The sequence below is a fragment of the Hemibagrus wyckioides genome, linkage group LG05, assembly GCF_019097595.1.
Source record: "Hemibagrus wyckioides isolate EC202008001 linkage group LG05, SWU_Hwy_1.0, whole genome shotgun sequence".
NCBI lineage: Eukaryota > Metazoa > Chordata > Actinopteri > Siluriformes > Bagridae > Hemibagrus > Hemibagrus wyckioides.
The window spans coordinates 17,051,759-17,075,108 of NC_080714.1; the positions used below are offsets into that span (position 1 = coordinate 17,051,759).

The following is a 23,350-nucleotide window of genomic DNA, read 5'->3' on the forward strand; positions in this document are numbered from 1 at the left end:
ATAAAAAAGCGGAAGGTTTTTCTTTTCTACTTGCAGAACGGAGTGAAAACTGAGTGGAAAAATTCTCCCGTGTCACTTCATATAAATGGCTCTCAGTAAACATCAGAACTGTTACACGTCTCTCTACCTTTTGTATTTTTAGAGACTTAATAGATTTCTTTAAGGTTTATAAATACCCATAATGCTGTGCGACTATAGGGTGCAGTGGGATTTAGCCTTCACTTCATCTTTACCTAGGGAGTTATGCAGCGGTGCTTTAGTGCTTTAGTCTGTATTCTGCTTAAAAAGATCAGTTCTCAAAGCTTTAACTTTCAAACCAATAACATCGTCAACACCAACAAGGGTGTCACGACTGCACCGGTTACACCTAGATATTTTTCCTGATATATTTTCTGCTCTTCCTGATCTCACAGGGCTCTGTTTACAAGATGGGACAGTCTGGATCAGAGAGTGTACAACATCCCTGATGTATCTCCAGAAATGATGGAGATTATTATCCACTACATGTACACGCAGCACATTCAAGTCACCGTGGATGAAATTGAGACTCTCTTGGCCACGGCCATTTACCTGGTCGTCGACGATCTCATAAGCAGCTGCTGTGAATTGCTACAGGAGCATCTCAGCCCAGATAACTGCTTAAGGGTCTGGCAGTTTGCTGATGCTCACTCGTGCTGTGAGCTGCGAGATCAGGCCTACATGTACGCGGTGCATCACTTTGAGGATGCCGTTTTCTCACCGTCTGGATCCCTCCTGGACCTGACCGTGGAGAAGCTCAGTGACATCCTGGAGAACGACGAGCTGAACATCAAGGAGGAGAAAATAGCATTCCAAGCTATATACCTGTGGATCAGGTATGATCCCAGTGTCCGAATGCAGCACCTCGTGAACCTGTTGCCAAAGGTGAGTGTCCATACACTCGACCAGACCATCCTGACCGATCCTCAGTACAAGTTAGAGGAGAACTGAAAGCAGACAGTAAACATGCAGTTAGGGTTCCAGTGATAGGTCTGAGTTTAGTTAAGCTAATTTTGTTACTTCAGAAAAAAAACCTTACATTGTAGAAGATTATTTGGTCACGACCTAAGATTTTTGGATGCATAATCTGTGCAATTTAGTGCCAAAAAAACAAAATGTTTGATTCAATTCTCACTTGTCTAAAACAACCAATAGAAAGGCAGCAAATTCAGTGGACAGCTATAAATACATAGTGGTGATGGTAATAAACAAAACATGGTATGATAATAAAAGATGTTTTATGGTAATTAAAAAAACATGGCCAGAAAATCCTCCTTATTCTGAAAACCTCCGGTTTTTTAAAAGTCTGTTTTTGTTGACTCATGATGTAAGCTGACAATGATATCGTTCGAGGATCTTCATCCTATAAACGTTATCTCTCAGTCAGAGAATTTATTGGGATCTTGTTCAATTTGACACGTAATAATATCAAACTTTAGTGAAATCACACTGTGAAAAAACAGGACATGAATCGGAGTCCATTTCCATATCATCCTACAATAGTCCAATTTTTTTCTTCCACTTTCTAACTGAAATTTCTGACCTTCCATCAGGTGCGGCTGGCTCTGGTGGCTCCGGAATACTTCCTGGAAAATATAAAGAAAAACGAGTATGTGAGCAGTTTGCCAGAGTGTCAGCCCATCATCGCCCGGGCCATGAAGGCCATGCACTTCTCCAACATGGCCGAGCCCTACAACAGATTCTCGGATCTGTTTACCCGTCCACGGCTTCCGTATTCCACTTTGTTTGCCATCGGTGGGTTTAATGGTGAATCTGCTATGAGCACCATGGAAACCTACGACTCGAAGCTGGACAGCTGGAAGTGCATCTCCAGCTCAGAACAGCTAGCTCAAGCGTATCACGGCACAGTGTTCCTGGATGGTTTGGTGTACATCATTGGTGGCCTTGACAGCATGGGGTGCTTCAACACCACGTGCACGTTCAATCCTCTGGAGGGAACATGGAGTGAGGCGGCGCCCATGCACTCATTTCGTGGCTATGTTAGCGTGGCCGTGCTGGACGGATGCATCTACGCCATGGGAGGCTTCGACGGCACCGAGGCGCTCAACACAGCCGAATGTTATGAACCAAGCTCCAACCAGTGGAGCGTCATCCCATCCATGCACGAGCAGCGAAGTGATGCCAGCGCTGCCACCTTAAATGGCAAGGTAAGCATTCAATTCTCACACAAACACACAAGCACAGTGAATTGTGGTCAGAGGTCAGGGTCAGTCTTCATACAGCACCCTGGAGCAAAGAGGAGGGTTACCTTTGAGTAAAATAAAAATAAAATCAAATCCTGAAGTTAATATAATGTTCCAGTCCCTGAGGAGACCTGAAATCTGAAACTGGAGACACCCAGGACCTTGATTTCTTTTTGTTTTTTTTTTTTTTTTTAGATCTACATCTGTGGAGGCTTCAATGGAGACGAGTGTCTTATCACGGCTGAGTGTTATGACCCTGATCATGAACAGTGGACGCTGATCGAGCCGATGCACATGCGTCGGTGTGGTTTAGGCGTTGCTGTGCTGAACAACAGACTGTTTGCGGTAAGAACACACACACACACACACATCTGAAAAATGAAACAATATGAACTATGTATATTCTAATGACTGTAGAAATTTCAAACGTTAAACAAAAATGACATCTTAAAATGTGGTGACATCTTAAAAGTGAAAATAATCCAGTGAAAATTTGAAATAAATGAAGTTTATATCATTGCTCTGTAAGCGATGGGAACGAGACATGTTTCTATTCGCACTGTTTACGTTCATTTATTAATTTATTCCTTCACACTGACTAAGAGAAAGCCTGATCTTTTACAGGTTGGAGGTTCTGATGGAGACAGTCGTATGCAGAGCATCGAGGCCTTTGACCCTCAAACCAACTCTTGGAGGATTCTTTCCCCCATGTTTAACCAACGCAGCAACTTTGGCATTGAGGTAACAAACATGGCCTTAAAACAAGACTTAGACCCAACTCTAAACCCTGGAGTGAATTAAATAAAATCAGGCTGCTGTCTATCTCTACATCATATTGTCATCTTCTTCTTCTTCTTCCAGGTGATGGATGGTCGCTTATATGTGATTGGTGGTTACAGCAGTGAAGGCACCACCTCCACATGCGAGTACTATGATGTGTATAAAGACGAATGGTACGAGCCGTTTACTGTCATGTTCAGAGACCTGGGGTTCTGGATTTAACATTTTTATAGCAGAAACTCATAGCGTGTGTGTGTGTGTGTATCCTGAAATTCTTTATTGTAGTAAACCAGAACCCCAGCATAAACCTGATGTTATGATGATAATTAAAGACAGAAAGGTCATGAACTTAATAAAATTTTTATTTCCTGCAGGTTTGAAGTCCAGAACATGAACATTTCCCGCAGTGCGATCAGCTGCTGTGTGGTTTCTGGACTTCCAAACATCACTGACTACATCACTGATCGTGATGGTCTTCTATAGTTGTAGAGTTTTTATTAACCTTTAAAATTTTAAAGCTTTTAAAACTTTTAAACCATATTTTATAAACCATATCTTATTTCTCCAGCTCTTTTTTTTTCAAATGATAAATTTATTTTTTGAGATTTTCTGTCATTATTTTTTTTACAGATGTGTATAAAAGTTAAGTGGATAACATACAATAATTTTGTCTTTTTATTCATCATTTAATTGAAAAAATAAATTAATATTGTCTATTAAAATTGTTTCTTGCTTCTCATTTTAAATGTCCAATAAAATATACTGGAAAATGTCCATTAAGACTAACTTCACACCACACCCTTCAATCATACAGAACAATCACACACACACACACACACACACATGCTTTCACACTCCCAATAACCATGTTCCTGATCAAACACACACACACACACACACTCTGTAACTGATTTATGGAATGAAAATGGTGACATATATGAATCCAAAAACCTACGTAATCTCCTGGGAAGAGTAAGATGCAGCCAAATGACTAGAATGTGAACTGTAAGGGTAATATCTCCTAAATTACTTTAGAAATCTTAAAGCTGGACATGTGGAAGTCTATTTAGCAAATATATTGTTAACTAATAAAGTGAAAGACACTTTATTTACACATGCAGAAGATTTGGACAGGTTAAATATTTATTTAAATGTCCAATTTTGCCTTTTGTAATTAGGCACAGAAACGATTATACATCTTTCCTTTTTTTTTGGACTTCTTCAGCAGAACTTTGTGAAAAAGGGGATATCAGTGTTGATTTTTTAAAACTTTCCATAAATTATTTGTTATGAGATATTTTTAATCACCTTGGGACAACATTTTTATAATACTAGTACTACTACTACTAATAATAATAATAATAGTAATAATAATAAATAATAATAATTATATTATTATTAGTCACCTGTGGTTTTGTTTCAACTTAACTGTATCACTGGACACTTTTGAACATTGTGCATTGCCAAGCTGAGGAATTTTAAAAAAAAACATTACAAACCCAGTGTATTTATTTCATTTTATGTTATTTTTGCCTTTACCGTAGGCTTGGACTGTAAACTCATTGTTTCTAAGTGTGATTTGAAATTGTATGTCATAGAACGTGTCATGTGATTTACAGAGAAAACATTTTTTGTTATGGGAAAATGAAGGGAAAAAATATTTGAAGGACCCTTTAGGTATCTATAAATTTCACCTGATCAGAAGACTCCTTCTTCTTCTTTCGGCTTTTCCCTTCAGGGGTCGCCACAGCGAATCATCTCTCTCTACCTATCCCTATCTTCTGCATCCTCAACACTTGCACCCACTAGCTTCATATCCTCATTTATTACATCCATATACCTCCTCTTTGGCCTTCCTCTTTGCCTCCTGCCTGGCAGCTCCATGTCCAACATTCTCCTACCAATATACTCACTCTCCCTCCTCTGAACATGTCCAAACCATCTTAATCTGGCCTCCCTAACTTTGTTAACGTCCTCCCTAACCCCCAAATGTCCAACATGAGCTGTCCCTCTGATGTACTCGTTCCTAATCCTGTCCAACCTTGTCACTCCCAAAGAGAACCTCAACATCTTCAGCTCTGCTACCTCCAGCGCTGACTCCTGTCTCTTCCTCAGTGACACTGTCTCTAAACCAAACAGCATGGCCGGTCTCACCACTGTCTTATACACCTTCCCCTTGATTCTAGCTGATATTTTTCTCTCACCTGATCAGAAGACTATAGTCTATTTTACATTTGTAAAAAAAAATGCCGTTTTGTAGGGAATAATTTATATTTTAGTGAATCGAATTAAACTAACGATTCAGATATTAATGAACTCAAATTGTATATTGTACAAGGCAGAGCTTCAATACTAGGGCTGTAACTATGTTTTTTTTTTCAATTAATCGATAAAAAAACACCACATTTTTAAATACCTTTTTATTTTTATTTCAAATTAAATTTACACATTGGGTATTACAAATATGAACGTAAAACTAAAACTTTACACTACCACAATGTTTTTGCAGCTTTTAAGCAGAAAACCTTTGACCTTTTAAAACTTAAACCACAAACTGTTTGTGTTTCTTAAAGAGGCAGAACTACTAGACTACCAAGTTATGATCCATTCCAGAAATTTTGCATTGCATTATTTTTAATTGGTAACAAATACTGATTAAAAAGAAATATTGTTTGTTTATTTTGATCAAACTGTTTTAATTGGACAGTACTTAACAGTCTTGCACTACATCTATTACCACTGTTTATCATCTACATTGTGAATGAGGAGTAACAGCGCTCTTTACACAGTAAACACCGGACACTGTAAACATGTAAATAAACCATTCACACAGAATAAAGCATTCACACAGAATAAAGCATTCACACAGAATAAAGCATTCACACAGAAGGTATGTTTGTGTTTACAAATATACCTTGTGTTTAGGAATCTCTGTGTTTAGGAATAGTTTTAAAAGCGCAGTACAGAACGCCAAGGGCTCAGGATGTGCCATGAAGTTGCCATGACAACCTGCTACTGTAAACGACGCTTGCAACGTTTGCCCCGCCTCTGGCGCCTTCTGATTGGTCCAATGTTCTGCGAGTGACATTGATGAGCTGCGCTGCTTGGAAAAGTTGAAATGATTTGAACATGAGCTGCGCGAGGGGCTGCAAAAGATGCGCGCGCAGCGGTCAACACTCGTATATCGCATTCATTAAAAATTCATTAAAAAATAATGGAAAAGGAATTAGAAATAAAACACGTTCTGTGTGAATGGCCCACACACCAATCACACAAATATGGCACATGACAAATCTGCATTAAACTTATCGTCCTGAAGTTTCTCCTTCATCTGTGATTCCCGCATGCTTCCGGTTTATGTGCTCGTTCATCATTGTCGTGTTTCCGTGACACTGAAGCTCCGCTTTACAAAGTTTGCAAATTAAATTTGATGAGAAATTCAATATGAAATGCTCCCATGTCTTAGAGGACTTGGGTCACACACTTTTATCCGACGTGCTTGTACTCTCCTCCATCCTTCCGATGTGCGCCTGGAACAACGCTGTGATTCAATGCGTGGTGACGTGCGCCGGCAGACTAATCGATAATGTCTTTCGTTGACAACGATTTTCATAATCGATTATTATCGATTTAATCGATTCGTTGTTGCAGCCCTATTCAATACAGTTATGCAACCTCATGCTAAGAGTTCAGCTGAACACAGCTTCATAAGAAGGGGCGATTCTAGGATTTTCATTTAAGGGGGGCTCAGCCCCCAATGAGGGTATAATAGTAAAAAGATAAAAATAATTTGTGTACAGTTTATGGAGAGTCGCAGAATACGGGGGCTGAGTAGAAATGTTAGGGGGCTAAAGCCCCCCTAAAATGGCCTAGCGACGCCCATGCTCACTCACCTTTGGCAACTAATTTATCCTGGTCATAGTTGTGGTAGATCTGGAGCCTATTCTGGGAATACAGGGAATACACCCTGGGTTGGACACCACTCCATGAGAAGGACAAATTATCTTAGCCAATTCACATCTTTGTATGTTTTTGGGAGGTGGAGGGGAAACCAGAGAACCTGGAGAAAGCCCACATTGATACAGGGAGAAAATGCAAAGAAACTCTGCACATACAGGATTAAACCAGGAACCATGGAGCTGTGAGGCTCCAACAATACTGCATCACTGTGCCACCCAGTAGATGTACTTCATTATAGCACTGAGTGGAATGTTTAGATACTGTGAACCTTCGATTGCTTTGTTATAATTTATTACTACTACTACCACTACTACTACTACTACTACTACTACTACTACTACTACTACTAATAATAATAATAATAATCATCATCATCATCATCATCATCATCATAATCATCATTATTATTATTATTATTATTATTATTATTATTATTATTATAGTGTTCATTAAATGCTTTATTTAAGTGATAAAGCAATTAAAGAATTTCTCATTTTTTGTTCATTTACAAATGTGTACACTTGTGTTTATTTTATCCAAATTTTAAGAAGAACGAAAATGTATAGCGTGTTGAAGGAGTTACAAATATCAAAACTCTAAGATGAATAATCTCTACAACAGGTACAGTATTAATAAGAACTTAACACTAAAAAAAGTGACCTTATCCGGCCACAACAAACATGGACGCTTCGGAAGTCGGTGTTTGACGTCCGACGCCTATAATTGTCGTCACTTCCTACAGCTCTTCCTTTTTCGAGCTCCGTGTGGCGAGGGAAGACGAGCTAAAAATGAGGTACGGTAAGAATCGTGTTAAAACTTGTTTAATTTCTATAGTTTTACTTTATAAACGCAAATGTTTAGTTTGGATAATAGAGGCGTATTATATTTGGATGTTTCTGCTGCCAGAGTGCCTTCAGGAACATTTCAGTGCTGTTTTTTCCGCGGTGCCTATGGTGGACTACCGGCTCACCGTCATTTACACCACAGCTCTAAATCTTAATCCATTGAAATCTGGACTCTATCCCACCTTCAGCGAATAATATACATATTTTGTTTCACGATAATTATCTTACACTTGTATTTTATTGCAGTATTGTAGGGTTGCGATCTACGATTAGTATTATTTTAGCATAATTAGCATAGATTGCGCCCATGGTGGTGGTCCAGTAGTCACCGATGACATGACTCAATCGTTTTAGTCTTTTTGCTGTACAAGATGTTAATTTTTTACAACCTTTATAATATTTGTGTTTTAATTACAGTAAGGTCTCAAGAGATACGTTGTACGAGGCTGTTCGGGAGGTCCAGGCTGGCTCCATTTCCAAGAGGAGAAAGTAAGAATGTGATATACTTCTAGTACTATAATAATGTTTGACAGTTAAGAGTATTTTTTAAACTCATGTTACAGTGTATAACTTGGTGTTTAAATACTTGATCTTGAATACCTTGCAATAATTGTCACAATTCCCTGAATATTAACCCTTCTTACTTGTTCAGGTTTCTGGAAACTGTGGAGCTGCAGATCAGCTTGAAGAACTATGATCCCCAGAAGGACAAGCGTTTCTCAGGCACTGTCAGGTTCGGTCCTTTACTGTTTCACCCAACCTTCTCTCAGCCTGCGCCCTACCCTTCCTGAGTATTTCCAATAAGTTGTATAACGTGTGTTTGAACGTATCTTTGTAAAATCATGCTCATTTTGAAGTTGAGCTGAATTACTCAGGTAGACTAGTGGTAGGCTTGGAGAAGTGCCCTGGGTAGTCTGCCTACACCCTAGAGCTGGGCTGTTAAAGCAGACGGACCCATACCCTGGGTCTTAAAACATGAGGGGAGGCTGACGGGTTGGGCATTATGTGCTTTCATCCCTAAGCCGACAATTTAATTATGACTGTGCTTTTGGCATCCTACGCCGGCCAACGTGGTATGGGTAAGACTCCAGTTCTGCATCACTTGGCTTGCAAGAATTTGCTGCTCTGTGGTATCATTGGGTTGTTCCTTTGTCCTTGATAGGCTGAAGACCACTCCGCGTCCCAAGTTCTCTGTGTGCGTTCTTGGTGACCAACAGCATTGCGATGAAGCCAAGGCTGCTGAAATCCCACACATGGACATTGAGGCACTCAAAAAGCTCAACAAGAACAAGAAGCTGGTCAAGAAACTGGGTACGTATTCAAAATTTAAAAATAATAAAAAAAAAAAGTTTGCATATGAGTAATGGGTTAAGAAATACAGATATTCACTATAATGGTGATTTACTAGGAGAAAATCAGGGTTGCTGTAAACTAAATGCTTTAAAACCATGGCACGCTACAACGTCAGGATGCTTTTTCTGTTCACATCAGATATGTCTGTGAAAAATCCCCTATGGTTTTTCTGCAATATGTTCATGATCTACAGCCAAAGCTGTAGTACTGCATATTATGGCAAGTGATTAATTGAAAATGAGTTCAGCATTTACAAAATTGTTGAACACGTTAACATCTGAGCTACTTCGTATGAATTCGTCTTATGGAATTTGTCCGGCTGCTGCATGGCCATGGCATTTCTGTGAGGTTTCACATGATTGGTTAAATGTGGTGGCCACACTTCTGACTCACGACTTCAGATTTTTGCCTTTGTGGTAGGACTAGCAATCGTACCCAGGGTAAATTCAGCAGAGCTCATGTTAAAATAATGCTCTGCTGCAGTATTGCAAGTGGTGGATGTTGATTGTCCTGCACACAGTACTGAACAATGTCTGTGTTAAAGTAATAAAACACCGCCTGTGATTTTGGAAGCTTAAGACTTACGATTGTTGCGGATAGTCATTAAAACTTGCCTCTCATCCACAGCAAAGAAATACGACGCCTTCCTGGCTTCAGAGTCCCTGATTAAGCAGATTCCTCGTATCCTGGGCCCTGGCCTGAACAAAGCTGGAAAGTTCCCTTCTCTGCTCACCCACAACGAGAACCTGAATACCAAGGTGGATGAGGTCAAATCTACAATCAAGTTCCAGATGAAGAAGGTACAGTTTGTGAAACTGTTAAATGTAGTGATTAATTCACTAATTTGAGTAGTATGGCAGTGAACAGTATGTTAATGTCATTGTGTTTATTCTTTGCTCAGGTGCTGTGTTTGGCTGTGGCAGTGGGCCATGTTAGGATGACTGAGGATGAGCTGGTCTACAACATTCATCTCTCTGTTAACTTCCTGGTGTCTCTGCTGAAGAAGAACTGGCAGAATGTCAGAGCTCTCTACATCAAGAGCACCATGGGAAAGCCACAGCGTCTCTATTAGGGATTCTGTCCTGTACCTTTCTGTAATAAATGTGGAGTAATCCAAAACTTGTTTGTGTTCAGTTTTGTGATCTGTTCCAACAACTTATGAATGTATTAACAAGTCATGAGTTTAAATATGTAAAATGTAAATAATATCTAAAATAGATGTCTAGTCATGGAAGATATTTAATATTTAGTCAGACATACATGGAGTTAGTGAGGTCTTAGAAATTTAGAAGTGTTAAGTGGCATTAACTTAAATGATGTGTATGGTAGAAATATATATTTTTTTTTTTTTTAATTAAAAAAGAAATCTGCTAAAATAGTGTTTTGTGCATGGGGTAATGTGTAAAAGATACTTTGATAGGAAAAATCTGTCATATCAGGGTAAAGTCCCAGGCTCATCAACTAGGTGTCCTACATGTAGCAAACTTCACATAAATATGTTGCAGTCATTAGAAAACCTCAATATATAGCCACTTACAGGAAATCAAGTGAAAGTGATGGGACATTTTCAAACTAGAAATGTTTCATTGTAGGGTAAAATTGACTTAAGTGAGGATACCATTGGAGTGTAACATCTGGGTTAAGTGTTACACTAAAAGGTAAACAATGTGTGTTGGGAGGAGAGACCTATGCCAGTAAAATATCCCTGGCCATATAACAGCTACTTTTCATGTATTTAGACCTGCACCTTTCTTCTTGTGAAGGATGGCTAGTGTAATGGGGGAAAAAAGGAAAATAGAAAAATATGGGAGGAGCATCATGAAATTATATATAATAAGGGGATTTTTTGGAATAATTGATCATTCTGGGACGTCTTGATGAATTGATCTCGGGTTGATTGCTGACTTTTTGCAATAAACTCTATTTTTGCTTTTCTCATCCACAACTACTATGAGTATTACTGTTACTAAATTGTTGAATTGAATAATTTGAAAGAAGTGACCGTACACCCAGTGTCGCAGAACAAAAAGTGACAAGCCCTGGTATGAGAGTGCAACAGTCGGTACTAAGGGTGCTCCATCTATAGCTGGATCTTAGATGCTCACCGCTCCTAGTCTGCATAGGCAATATTGTGTTGGCTAGATACATCACTAGGTTGGCACAAATTAGGATAGTGTTCTTTGCTTAACACTACAAAACCTCATGTGTGCCCTCTCATAGCTAGTGTCACTGAGGGCACTTTACTTGTCAGGGGTGGTGCAGCAGGCATGCTGCTGAAAGGGACTATGTCCAGGAAAGTGAAAGCCCATATCTAGAAAACGTTTGAGAGGGCACAGTCAGACTGTTTGGTTTGAGAGCTGAACAGTCTGCTAGGTCAGAACATACTGGCCCACAGCTGGCTTTATTGCCAGTACAGTATGTATTGTACCTCATTTTTTAATGCTGTCCATTCTGCACAGATATTAGCTATCAGACCACAGTGTACTGTTTGTGGCTTCGTTTTCACCATCAGGGGCTGCTAAACAATGGAAAGTCCCCTCATGGATGGAAAAACTAACTTGACACTAACCTAAGAGCCTAGTGTAGGATCTACTGTATGTGTACTGGAGTCTCTTAAGACCCGCTAATAAGTGCATGCATGATGTCAACCTGACAACCTTATATCTCAACAGGTCATTTCAGCAAAAAGAGTGGGACAACTATGTGCTTTGGCAATAAGCTTGCGTGTCTTCGAGTCCTGAAAACTCAGATTCTGCTGAGTATTCTTTGATATGCAATGTACACAACCTACAATTAATTCTAGACTGGACTGGCTGCAATTTGATCATCTGATCAGTTCTTTGTTTGTCAGGTGGAGCTCCTCTGTCTAAAAACAGACTGGTTTCTCCAGATTCTACAAGGTTAACATCATCCAGGGTTCCAGGCTGTGGTATTTATTGTATTTATTGCCTGTACTGTCATCCAGTCACTTGACATGCACTCAAATTGTTTGTTGATGTTTCCTGTCAATTTAGCCATCTGTTCTAGACACTGCTCTGATGACAATTAAATAAGGTTAGTGGGCAATCTGGAGCTCATCTATATCTCTTAATAAGGTTACATAGTTTGTCGCAATGTGAAGAAATCAATAGGATGACCAGAAAGCACAGAAGAAAATGGTAAAATTTTATTTCCTAAGCAGGAGTTCGTGCTGTTAATTATTATTTGCATATTGACCATTTTACTAAGTCTGTAAAATAATAGTAGGTATAACATATGGTGTGATTCAGTGAGTTGCGCCTGTTATCTTGGTCAATTTCTTGTGCCTGGATGATTTGAAAATCCAAAGTAAGAAAAAACATATGTTAGGTTTAACAGTCAAAAAGGTCCAAGTAAAAGTTTATTTTATGAAAATAAGTACTTAAAAAATAATACTTATTGTGTTCGGTATTTGAGGTGTATATGAATGGTAAATCAATATAACCATTATAATTTAGATAATAATTTAATAATAATTTGCAGGTCCAGAATTTCTCTGGAAATATATAAGATGGTATTTAAATGCATCAGTTAACATTTAAAACTATTTAAAAATATACTACTATTGTTTCCCTAAATAAATAGTATACCTAAATTGGTAATATCAGGAAATTGGGGTAGTGTATTTGTATTATACACAGATGGAGTTTTATCCAACTGTCCCATGTATCATGCAGTTTCGTTTAATTGCAATAGTGTGTATTAGGAGATGCTGAAATTATGAGTTATGAATATTATGAATTAATTATGAAATTATGACTTATGAGATACTTGATAGTATAGATTTTATTAAAAATAACATTAAATACACATTACATTGTTAGTACACAAATATATATTATAGAGAGGAATTGCCTTTCAGCGCATCTGAATAAGGAAAATATCTGCACTCAGAATCTAGCAGGCAGCTTACAAAACAGGTAAACAGCATAGCAGCGTCTACTGATAATATTTAAATGGAGAAACCGTAAAATGTGAGAAAAAGAGTGAGAATAATCTTAGAAAAGTAAAAACAACATAAATATTATATTAATGCATAATGTATTACATTATATTAAATAATTGGGGCTCCAAAATAGTAGGGAACAGAAAACTGTGTACCAGACACAACATATACTTGAAAATGTTCTTTTCAGGAGACTTTTTGTTTTTTAAGAAATAGTAAATGTACACTTTGACCAATAATAAGAACAATCATCATCATCATCATCGCAGAAATTATGGCATGATGCCTTACAGTTAAGTAATTATTGGACTTGAATTTCAGTCAGTGTTTAAGGGCTCCACAGTTGACGAAAATCTGTGCCATATCAATTTGGCTCAGCTTCACCTTTTAATTAGAATCAGCATTATACTATCAGACAGCATCAGAGTCCATTGGCTCAATAAATAGTTAAAAAAAAGATATGAATTAATGACATCAACAACGGCAAAAGATGCTTCTGCATTTCAGCTGACTGTCTTCTAGACCTGGCTTACAATCTCGCCCTCTTCCTCTTCATACCACTGCAGAGGAGTTCCATCAGGAGCTTGCTGGAGGATCACTTTCTGAGGAATCTGCAAAGAACCAGAGCAAAAATGACCCAGAGATACTTTTGTGCATTCTTCATTTTATTTACTAAAATATTATTTATTCATTCAGACTACTTACCTCAGCATTATTTTTATCTTTTTCTGTTATCAGTACATGGAAATTTATAATACAACAACCAAGGTCTTTACCTGTCTCTGAGACTGGATCTGGTGGTAGGGTGGCGGCTGTTGATCTGGTGTGCGTTTGATGCGCATAGACCCGTGTCGTTGCAGTGGCAGATGCTTGATTTCACCCACGTTGTTCCTCTCATGCCATGCCCTGAGATCGTTTGTGACCACATCTCGAGGAAGCAGCCTGCTAGGATGATTGGGATACTCCTTCAGTGAAGGTGTGCGACCCAGCCTATGGTACGGTGGAGGGGGTTTAAGTACACGCTTAGGTGAAGTCACCTCTACTTGCTGCTTGTTTGTATGTGGAGAGGTCAAATCCAGGTTCAGCTTTCTAATATCTCTCTCTGGCAAAATCCTGTCATGGCTGTTATTTTGATGCGGGCTGATCACAGTGGGTTTGTTTATTTGTTTGTTTACAGTTTGGTTGTTTTTGGGAAGGATGTTGTTGGTGAAGCGCTGGTCCTGAGAGTTGTTTGGAGTGGTGCGGCGGAAACCGTAAGGAGGTGGGCAAGCTTTGGTCACCTCTGACATTAACTCATGACTGGATGAGCTGCTGTAGGAGGATATGGAGTGCTCCGAGCTGCTGTCCTCTGAGCTGCACTGATACAGACGCTGCACTGAGTAAGCCAAGGCAAAGTCAGTGACGCGGCGACGTGGGAGCTTCGTCCTTCCACGGCTCAGATCTAAATTCGGTTTGTTTACCTCTGGCTTGGCTCTGGGAAACCTGTTGTGAACGTCATAACGTATAAGTGCATCAGGAAAAATCCAAATGTTTAAATATTTAATAATCATAGAATTTATTTATATAATATGTAATATAGAAACAGGTCACACAAATGTGCTTAACCTAGACATTAAAACTAACATTTAGTATTTCTATTCTTATATTACATTTATAATAAAGCTAAACTCCAAATGAAGTATAACGATATTGTTGTATTATTATTATGCAATCTGGGGTCATATTTATTAACATTTGCTCTACTCTTACAGATGCTGATCACATTTGTTTATACAGTACTTAAAACGATATGGTGCAATATTAGTAAAACCTGAATATTTTGCACAAACAGACATGAACCAGAAATGTTACAGTTGTTTATTTATTTATTTATTTTTTATTGTTGGACAACTGAAAGCTGAAAACAATTCTCTATATGAGTCGATATAAAAATGATCAGTTTTTGCTCTTTGAAAATGTAAAAATGAAAGCAGATACCAAAATACTGTATCCTATATTTATACTGTAAATATGTCACTGTGTTCAGGACTGGAGTTAAACTGTGAATTAGAAGGTGGGGCCAGGCCTGGTTCTATTATAGGCACCAGCATTGTGGGAACAGCAACATTCAGGTTTTTGGATTATTATAAGTTCTCTGAATGGAAAACAGCCTAAAAAATACTTATGTTTTTTACGTTTGTTAACTAAAAAAACTACAATGCAAAAATAGCCTTAATTTTTATTAGACATATACAGAAGTTCATTCCCTGCCTTGACTGAAGGAATATATTTATTTTATTATTTAAATTTTTAAAAAAAATTCCCATAAAGAGTGTGAAACTCTCTTTCTGGGCCTTCCATATTTCATCAAATGAAATGACTGAAACTCAGCTATTATGCTTGGTGGTATTCAGCAAATTGCATAATTTGAAATAGTTTGAAATTAGTCCAAAACCCTTCTAATAAAAGTTGCTATGTTCTACAATCTGTTGCATGTGGATCTGCTCAAATGGGATTACCTGAAGGACTGGGAGATGTGGCGGCGCAGTGGCAGCTCTGGGGTGGAGGGGGCACTGCTGGAATTATTGTTGCACATTGCCAGGCTTTTGAACACAAACTGGGGAGCAGGAGGAATGTCATCCAGTCTCTGGTCTATTGAGCTTCCTGTTGGACTGCTGCTGACACACACAGATTGTGTCATAAAATCACTCATTCCACAGTGTATGATAAACTAACTGATTTATTGTTTTTTGTCTTTATGGAAACATTAGTGAAGCTGCAAGTAATTTAATCATTTAATAGTCTAATTACATTATTATTAATAAGGTTACATAGGAAATGGATTAATGACCATATAATGACTCTGGTAAAGAGACTTAGGAGCAACATTCAGCAAACAGATTCATTAAAAGGATCTGGGCTTGGATTGTGATCAACATTTTGGCCACAAGGATGCAACTTGATAGTAAAGTCCTGGTGCATGTATAGTTTTGTTCTTAAAACGTATTTAAATGTTTTGTATTTTTTAAAAAAATAGAAAAATAGATACTATTATTTCAGAAAGATTCCAAACATGCAAATGACTCATGTCTCATGAACTATTTAGGCTAGAAAATTTCCATTAGCTTTACCTTGACCTGCTGCTGCTGGCAGAGGGAAGCTTCTTCAGTTTCTGATATGGCTGATCTAGACTGGATTCTCTCCATGGCATGTTTTGGATTGGCGTTCGGTCATATTCCAGACTGGAGCTGGAACCTGCATGTTTTGTGCTGTGACAAGGTGTCAGGGTCAGCACATGCTGGAACCCTGTCTGAGAGTCCAGAGTCATCGGGGCCAACGGGCCTGGCTCTAAATCTGTTACAGAAAAATACCTTCATTTAACCTGAAAATGCTTATGTTTAGATTTAACTTGTATGAGGTACAGAAAAGGATCTGGTCCTCACCATCATCATGGGCAGCAGCGTCAGACAGAGAGCTGTCATCAGACATGCACAGATCTGGAAATCAGAACCAAAGTGCAAAGTTAGTTGTTTAATTTCGTAAAACTATGCATTTATAAATATACTTTAATTTATAGGCATTATAGGTGTTATAGGTTTCATATCACGTTTTTCATTACTAAGCAGTTAATAGATTACTGAATACTTTTGGCATACTTCCCTATTGGTAATTTTAGCCATAAACAAATAAACAAATGTAATAAAATAAATAGGAAGAATTGGTTTTGTTTCAGTTTTCCACCTCAAATCTAACCAATCAGCTAAGATGTGTCTGTGTCTGAGAACTAATGTAGCCAACAAGTGATGGAAGTCTCACCTGATATATTCTGTCCATATAACCCACAATCGGGTTATGCACTTTTACTTTTACAGTAACATCTGAAGCATGTGTATGTAAAGATTTTTTTTGTGTTATGGTAATTTGGGGGAAATACACTCTCAATCCTTGTTAGCTACAGTAGGCTTGTCACTCCACTGAAAAAACTAAAGAAGCAAATGTCAGATATGTCTTTGCTGATGGACTACATTTTGCAACATATCGAGTTCACAAAACAAAAAAAATGGACGCTCAAAAGAAAATTGTTAACCAGATTGTCAGTAAAGTGCCACAGGGTGGATATTAAATATTGGTCATCTATTCATCCATGTTGTGTGCTGTTTATCCTACACAGAGTCGAGGGGAACCTGGAGAATATTTCAGGGCACTCGGGGCACAAGGCAGGTGACACCCAACTCACTGCAGGGCACATACACACTCACGCACCTTTTCACACACTACAGACAATTTAGAGATGCCATTCAGCCTACAATACTTTGGATTTGGGGAGGAAACCAAAATACCCAGAGGAAACACCTGAAGCATCAGGGGTACATGCAAACCATGAATCCTCCATAAATAATAATAAAAAAATGTAATAAAACAAAAAAACATACAAAATGTAAAGAAAACAACACTGACAAGCTCACAAGTCAGAATCAGACTCTTACCTCTCTGTCTGGAGGAACGGCAGGTCTTTGGCGAAACACAGCTCTGGTTAGTGCAGCGTTTTAACAAAGCTTCCTGGAGCTCCTTCATTTTCTTTTCCTCTCGTTTGCATTGCTGCAGTCGGCTCTTCCTAACAGGCTTGCTGATGTGTTCCTCAAGGGACAGCCTTCGGGATGCTTCATATATCTGCCGCTGGAGGGCTAAATCAGCCTCGAGTGAGAGCAACTCCGTTTCCTGAAGGAAGCCCATTCAAAGCAAGAGCAGGAAAAGTGTGTTAGACAATGGTTAATTGAGGGTTCTCATGAATAGCCTAGTCATCGGAATGAATATGAGTAAAAAACTAAATACAATTAGTTAATAATAAATAATATTAATGAAGTAAATAAATAAAAATTAGAATAATATATGTTATAGTAATAATAGATTTTGAACAAATAAATTAATTATATATTGAATTTATATATTAAATAAATAAAACATAACTTTATTCATCTGGCATCATATTTGACCTGTAGTTTTGATTATATAAAAATTTACATCAGAGATGAAGGAAATATCCTGTACCTCTCCATCCCCATGAGGAAGCAACCCTTCATCCAGTTTAAAGGACGCTCCAACACGTCGCCTGATCTGTGGCGGTTTCTCATTTGGCGGCAAAGGATAGTCAGATGACAACTTTCCTGTAAGCTCCTTAACAAACAAACAAATTCTTCTTTAAATATTTTTCTCTCTTTTTTTATTAATCATAAATATGAACAAAAACAAAGTCAGCAATCTGTCCTAAGGCTATAAGTCTTTGAGCGGATGTTTATGTTGTACAATGGGTTTTTATGGTGGAACGATTACTAAATCTTATTGAAACTTGGCCCACTGTGAATAAGAATCACCCTCAGTATCTTGCAAAGAAGCATCTGTTTCACAACTGCCCACTGCTGACTCGCTCTAATGACTCCACTGAAGAACAAAAGAAAGCTCAGCAAGGGCACAGTGCTGCACTCTTGTCTATCTGATTGGCTCAAACATTCATTTGAAGCAACCCTTACAATCTTTAGATCAGATTAAGATAGATTAAGATCAATCATGTCTACTACATTATTACACTTGAAAGGCCTTTTTCCCCCTTCTACAGTGTTCATGACACATGGAATCTTTTATTATAATTCACAAATTACACATGAACTGCATTCACATCATTCATTAGTGAGAGTGGGTTATATAATCAATTAAAAAAAAACAGATAACCAAAAATAAAATATTACTCACTGCCTCTCTGATGCACAGTTTCTTTAGCTCCAGAAGACACATCTCCAGTCTGTCCTCCAGAGCCTGGTGCTTTAGCCTCATGGCCCGTGTGTGAGTGCTGAGGTCCTTCACAGGAGATGTAGGACTGTCTGGACCTTCACAAGTGAACAAAATGCATATAGGGTACATCAGGGCAAAGTGAGGTGCTAAAACTATGCTAAAGCTAAATAAAGTAAAATTAAAGAAATAAACAGGCAGAGATTGTGACCAAAAAAAACTACTCATGGTTTTTAGTTTAATGGGAATGATGGATGGGTTTTCCACATCTACTTTGGATAGAAAATCAGTCATCCAAAATTGTTTATGTCTTTATATTTCCGTAAAGAAATTTAATCAGGATGCTACTGGGGCATTTCAGTTTAAAGTTTATATCTGATGTTGGCATGTCCTGCAGAATTGAATGCACACTGCTCAGGCATTAATACTATTCAGATTCTTGTAGGTAAAATAACACTTTCTGCTCCAATCCACGGTGGTTTTGCCAAGAGTTTAGTTTCTGCATTGAATGTAGTGTCAAGTTCTTACCAGAATTTAAGATGATCCCACTGTCTGAGTCACTGATTTCTTCCTTGCAGTCCATGTTTCCTGCTTGGAGATGTTCCAGAGTCACTGCAGATAACAAACACAACATGGAATTCAAGTCTACTTCCTGTTTTTAACTTGTACACCTTGTTATCATATTGCTTTCAGTCCAGGAACCACTTGTTATTTGTAAACCAAATGTGTGGCATGTGATATGCATAGCCTACCCTTCTTAGGCAAATTCTGAGCACACTGGCTCCTAGGAATCTACCCAACAACTGAGGCTAGCGAAAGTGCAACTGGTCTCTTTTGGCATATCCACCCATCCTTTAGTTCAAATAAAGCCCACACCTCCTCCACTGCTTTAATGTCTTACAACACAATAGAAGCACACCCCATGGTTGACTCTGCACATGTGCCAGGGCTTATTCTCTATACAGCACCATGGCGACCTGGGCCACTGCAGGCGTATGTGTGTGTGTGTGTGTGTGCGTGCAAGCACACGCGCTGATGTGGTGATGGAGTGTGTGGGTGAATGTGTTTGGAAAACTAAACACCCCGAAGAAAACAGATGGCTATAGGAGCACCCCCCCTCTCGGAGCCTGCACCTGTTGTCCCCCACACCAAAAAACTTCCTTTTCAGATCTAAAGTGGAACAATGTCTGAGCTCTGACTCTGCCTGAGGGAGAGAGAGCTATTATTTCCTTTAAAGACTATCTTATTTCAAGGATCACATTATAAGCCTTATAACATACTTTAGTGGAACTTAAATAGTCAGAAGTATAAAGAGGAATACCCTCTGCCTGAATTTGTAACATCTTTACTCCGGCATGGTTTCATTCAACTGAACATCAAAAATACCTCCTTCATACTATCACATGTCTGCTGGGGTGTGGACTAACCTTTAATAACCTCCACACAGATGAAAAGGCCTTTTCATATCCAGAAAATGATCTTTATTCTGTCTCATGATCAGTCAATGCTAAGTCACACAAAAAACAGGATTTGAATTGTTGCCAGATTAGCAGCGTAACATGTTAACATACCTTATTGCAGCCTTTTCCTGAATGAGTTGCATTTTTCAGGATGCTACTGTAGAATCCCTTGTGGCTTTGTGATCATTTAAGCCCATAACTCATATAAGCAGATGCAGCTTTGCACAGAATGAATGTAAGCAGAGTGCAGCCTGCACCTTACGTAGTGCAAATCCTGAGCTCCTTTATCAATGCAGCAGTGTGACTAATTTGCTGAGAAGACAGTATTCTTTGGTAGAATCAGCCTCAACCTAAGAATGCAGAGTATACAATTCTCTCCCAATTCTCCGTTTTTAGCTATGTGTGAGAATGTGGTCAGAACCGTGGGATGAATACCGTCAGTGCAACCTACTATTCATACCACTGCAACCTCCCAAAAAAAAAAATGCATACTACATTTATACTCCACCCCATCCTGAAAATATGACTTAATGTCTGTGCAGTTAGTCACCTAATTGCACTAAATGAACAAACAGGACATAGCAGTAATTTGCTCATCTGAAGCTAAATGCTGTGGTCTACTGACCCACCCATCCTCATATCTCAGTGAAGCATAACAAAGAGACATCACAGGAAATGGGTGTTTATGGAGTTTAGACTGTGTTGTCTCCTCCATGCTTTCCTTTAGGAGCTGGGATCTTTTAGATTGCATCCAATGCCATATTCATTACCACTGTGGTTAGAGTTTGGAATTCCCAGAGTGGGCTAGATGTTGGAAAGTCTGAGGGGAGACTTGAACCTGAACCAGCATGCATGCACAACCTGTAATTAACGGGGTGCTGAAGTGCGTACATGCTGATGTTATGGGAGAGGCAAAAAGACTTTACAGTATGACTTACTTCTGTGTCTTGTGAAAATCCCTAAACTATTTAAACCAAAAATGACATGACCAGAACACATTTGGTAGAAAGAAGACAGAGATGGGTAACACCAAACTACACTGCATTAGATGTTCCATTCAGTGCAGTTAAAAGGGAAAAAAATATTAGAAAAATTATTAAGCAAGAATTAAGTCTGCTATGAAACTTTCTTTAGGCAATAAAAAATGCAAAGTGCAAGTCCTTTTTTTAACTGAAGTTCTTAACCCAGTGCTGCTTTACATACTGCACTTAACCAGTGTACTTCTTGTTCACAATAAGGCAAATATTAAAGTGTCAAAAGGTTACAAACTATATTACATATTATTTTCCCAAGGTTGCCTGTCTAATAAAACATTTGGACTTGTACACACCAGTAAAAAAAATTAAAAACTGTCATTAACATAGTTGTTGTGATGATTTAATCAATTTTATATCATTGCACTCAAGGGCCTCTGTGAAAACAGGGGACCTAATCAAGCTTATAAATGCAACATCTGCCGCATTGATCTGTTTACTGTAAACACATGCTAATTGGGCCTCTTCATTTACTTGAAATGGAAAATATAAATATGGTCGTAAAATACGCTGTTCTCTAAAATCCACACAGTTGATCTTCCAAAAATACTTATCTATGTGAACATATGAGCTGAATTATTGGAGGTTACATTCCTTGTTACATAATGAACGCTTGACTTGTTGATTTTTGTTTGTATGTTTGTTTGTTCAAAGGATTGGAAGACATACTTTCATCACCATTATTATTATTATTATTATTATTATTATAACTTGACACGATACAGTTCACAATACCACAACTGTTTCACAATTACACATTATTAATAAAATTATAGACAGAATAATAATAAACATTGACGATTAACAGTACTGATTAGTATTAATAATAGTAATAATAAAAGATGTTATAATTCCAGTAGATACATGTTTTCAGTAAAGTTACATAAGTGATGTCTAATATCTTAAACTTTTATTCAGACATACCTTTTTAAAATTCTCACTCGTCTGTAAATGATCTTGTCAACTTTTTAATCCATTAGCATAGACGCTCAGCAGGATGCACACACACACACACACACACACACACACAAGCACACACACAACCGCGAACACACACACAGGCACTCCGGTGTAAAGGCTGATGAGATACTGGACCTACTCGAAAGAGACGGCTGCCTCTGGGCCGTACCATTTCATTTCGAGGTAGGGGGAGTCGGTATAAATAAAACGCGACTTTTGAAGATAATTGACCAACTAACAAACACCCTAGTAAAATATGTTTGCTTACTTATGTACTAAAAATAAACGTAAATGAGAAATTTGTTTTTGTGTATACAAATGATCCATAAATGAAAAATAGATATTTGTGTCCCCCTACTCCACTGCTAATCATCCAAACCCTGAGTCCCTGTGTCTGTGTGAATACACACGCTTTTCTGTTGTGGTGCTGCTGTTGTTAACTTGAATAGGGCAAGCGGGAAGAAAAGGGAGACAAAAGAGCTAAACAAGAGGCGAGTGCCTCAGACAGCTGGCGAATAGTCCTATTGAGCTGATGAAGGGGATCCACAATGACAAAATGAAATAACTTTATTGTCTCCCTTCTTCCAGCACTACTCATTCAAACACTGCTATCAACATTAAATATAGTCGCGTTAACCTGTAGTGTTTTGTGCCACTTTCTTTTCAGTATAATATTCTTGGCATGCTTCAGATTTCTTACTCCTTTTGTTATATTTACGTCCGGCTGGCAGATGGTCAGCTCTCATTGCCCGTACCATTCCCTGAATTGAAAGATCAGCTAATGAAACGGGGCTTGATTTCCATGTGAAAAGCAGCAGGGAGTACTCAGGGAGCCCTTTATCGATGAAGGCATTAGAGCGTCTCCCACCTGTGAGTGTATTGGCAGCTTGAGACAAAATCACGCAGTGCAACAACACGACGATGAGTAACCCTGCCCCCGATCCGAGACAACATGCTGTGAACAGTTTAGAAGAGTGACACAGGAAATCCATTGTGACAGTGGGCAGTG

The 23,350-nt window shown here is 38.4% G+C and overlaps 3 protein-coding genes across 5 annotated transcripts in view; 2 read left to right on the forward strand and 1 right to left on the reverse strand.

Annotated features, from left to right (window-relative positions):
* The window catches only part of LOC131353313 (kelch-like protein 10), a 4,107-nt gene extending 622 nt beyond the window's left edge, over nt 1–3,485 (forward strand). Inside the window, exons 2-7 of the mRNA XM_058390261.1 lie at nt 414–903; nt 1,572–2,186; nt 2,418–2,567; nt 2,847–2,963; nt 3,084–3,175; nt 3,377–3,485. Of these exons, the coding sequence (XP_058246244.1) occupies nt 414–903; nt 1,572–2,186; nt 2,418–2,567; nt 2,847–2,963; nt 3,084–3,175; nt 3,377–3,485 (1,573 nt within the window). The remainder of the gene's footprint in view (nt 1–413; nt 904–1,571; nt 2,187–2,417; nt 2,568–2,846; nt 2,964–3,083; nt 3,176–3,376) is intronic.
* A 4,198-nt stretch (nt 3,486–7,683) lies between these two features.
* On the forward strand, nt 7,684–10,279 carry rpl10a (ribosomal protein L10a). The gene is made up of 6 exons (XM_058390632.1): nt 7,684–7,755; nt 8,225–8,296; nt 8,460–8,540; nt 8,970–9,118; nt 9,788–9,960; nt 10,062–10,279. The coding sequence occupies exons 1-6, from the start codon at nt 7,751–7,753 to the stop codon at nt 10,230–10,232; spliced, it is 651 nt and encodes a 216-aa protein (XP_058246615.1). The 5' UTR covers nt 7,684–7,750; the 3' UTR covers nt 10,233–10,279.
* A 2,748-nt stretch (nt 10,280–13,027) lies between these two features.
* On the reverse strand, nt 13,028–22,451 carry inavaa (innate immunity activator a). Of its 3 annotated transcripts, XM_058388948.1 has the most exons (11): nt 22,306–22,445; nt 20,315–20,394; nt 19,416–19,499; nt 18,852–18,985; nt 18,153–18,278; nt 17,591–17,822; nt 16,547–16,600; nt 16,235–16,457; nt 15,623–15,778; nt 13,901–14,606; nt 13,028–13,735 (listed from the first exon to the last, which is right to left on the reverse strand). In XM_058388948.1, exons 3-11 carry the CDS (start codon nt 19,468–19,470, stop codon nt 13,643–13,645), a joined length of 1,779 nt encoding a protein of 592 aa, XP_058244931.1. In that variant the 5' UTR covers nt 19,471–19,499; nt 20,315–20,394; nt 22,306–22,445; the 3' UTR covers nt 13,028–13,642. The 3 variants fall into 3 exon arrangements, with proteins under 3 accessions (XP_058244931.1, XP_058244930.1, XP_058244932.1); XM_058388947.1 differs by lacking the exon at nt 20,315–20,394 and having other exon boundaries at nt 22,306–22,451; XM_058388949.1 differs by lacking the exons at nt 20,315–20,394; nt 22,306–22,445 and adding an exon at nt 20,459–21,322.
* Nucleotides 22,452–23,350: the final 899 nt, after the last annotated feature.

What these genes read in the sequence shown, in the direction of transcription:
- rpl10a (XM_058390632.1), top strand. An exon ending in TCCATTTCCAAGAGGAGAAA is followed by an intron (nt 8,297 to 8,459) that starts GTAAGAATGTGA and finishes TTACTTGTTCAG; the next exon opens with GTTTCTGGAAACTGTGGAGC. An exon ending in GAAGCTGGTCAAGAAACTGG is followed by an intron (nt 9,119 to 9,787) that starts GTACGTATTCAA and finishes TCTCATCCACAG; the next exon opens with CAAAGAAATACGACGCCTTC.
- inavaa (XM_058388947.1), bottom strand. Translation starts at nt 19,470, where the DNA reads ATGGACTGCAAGGAAGAAATCAGTGACTCAGACAGTGGGATCATCTTA. An exon ending in GCCAGCAGCAGCAGGTCAAG is followed by an intron (nt 15,779 to 16,234) that starts GTAAAGCTAATG and finishes GTGTGTCAGCAG; the next exon opens with CAGTCCAACAGGAAGCTCAA. An exon ending in AGATCCAGTCTCAGAGACAG is followed by an intron (nt 13,736 to 13,900) that starts GTAAAGACCTTG and finishes GGTTCTTTGCAG; the next exon opens with ATTCCTCAGAAAGTGATCCT.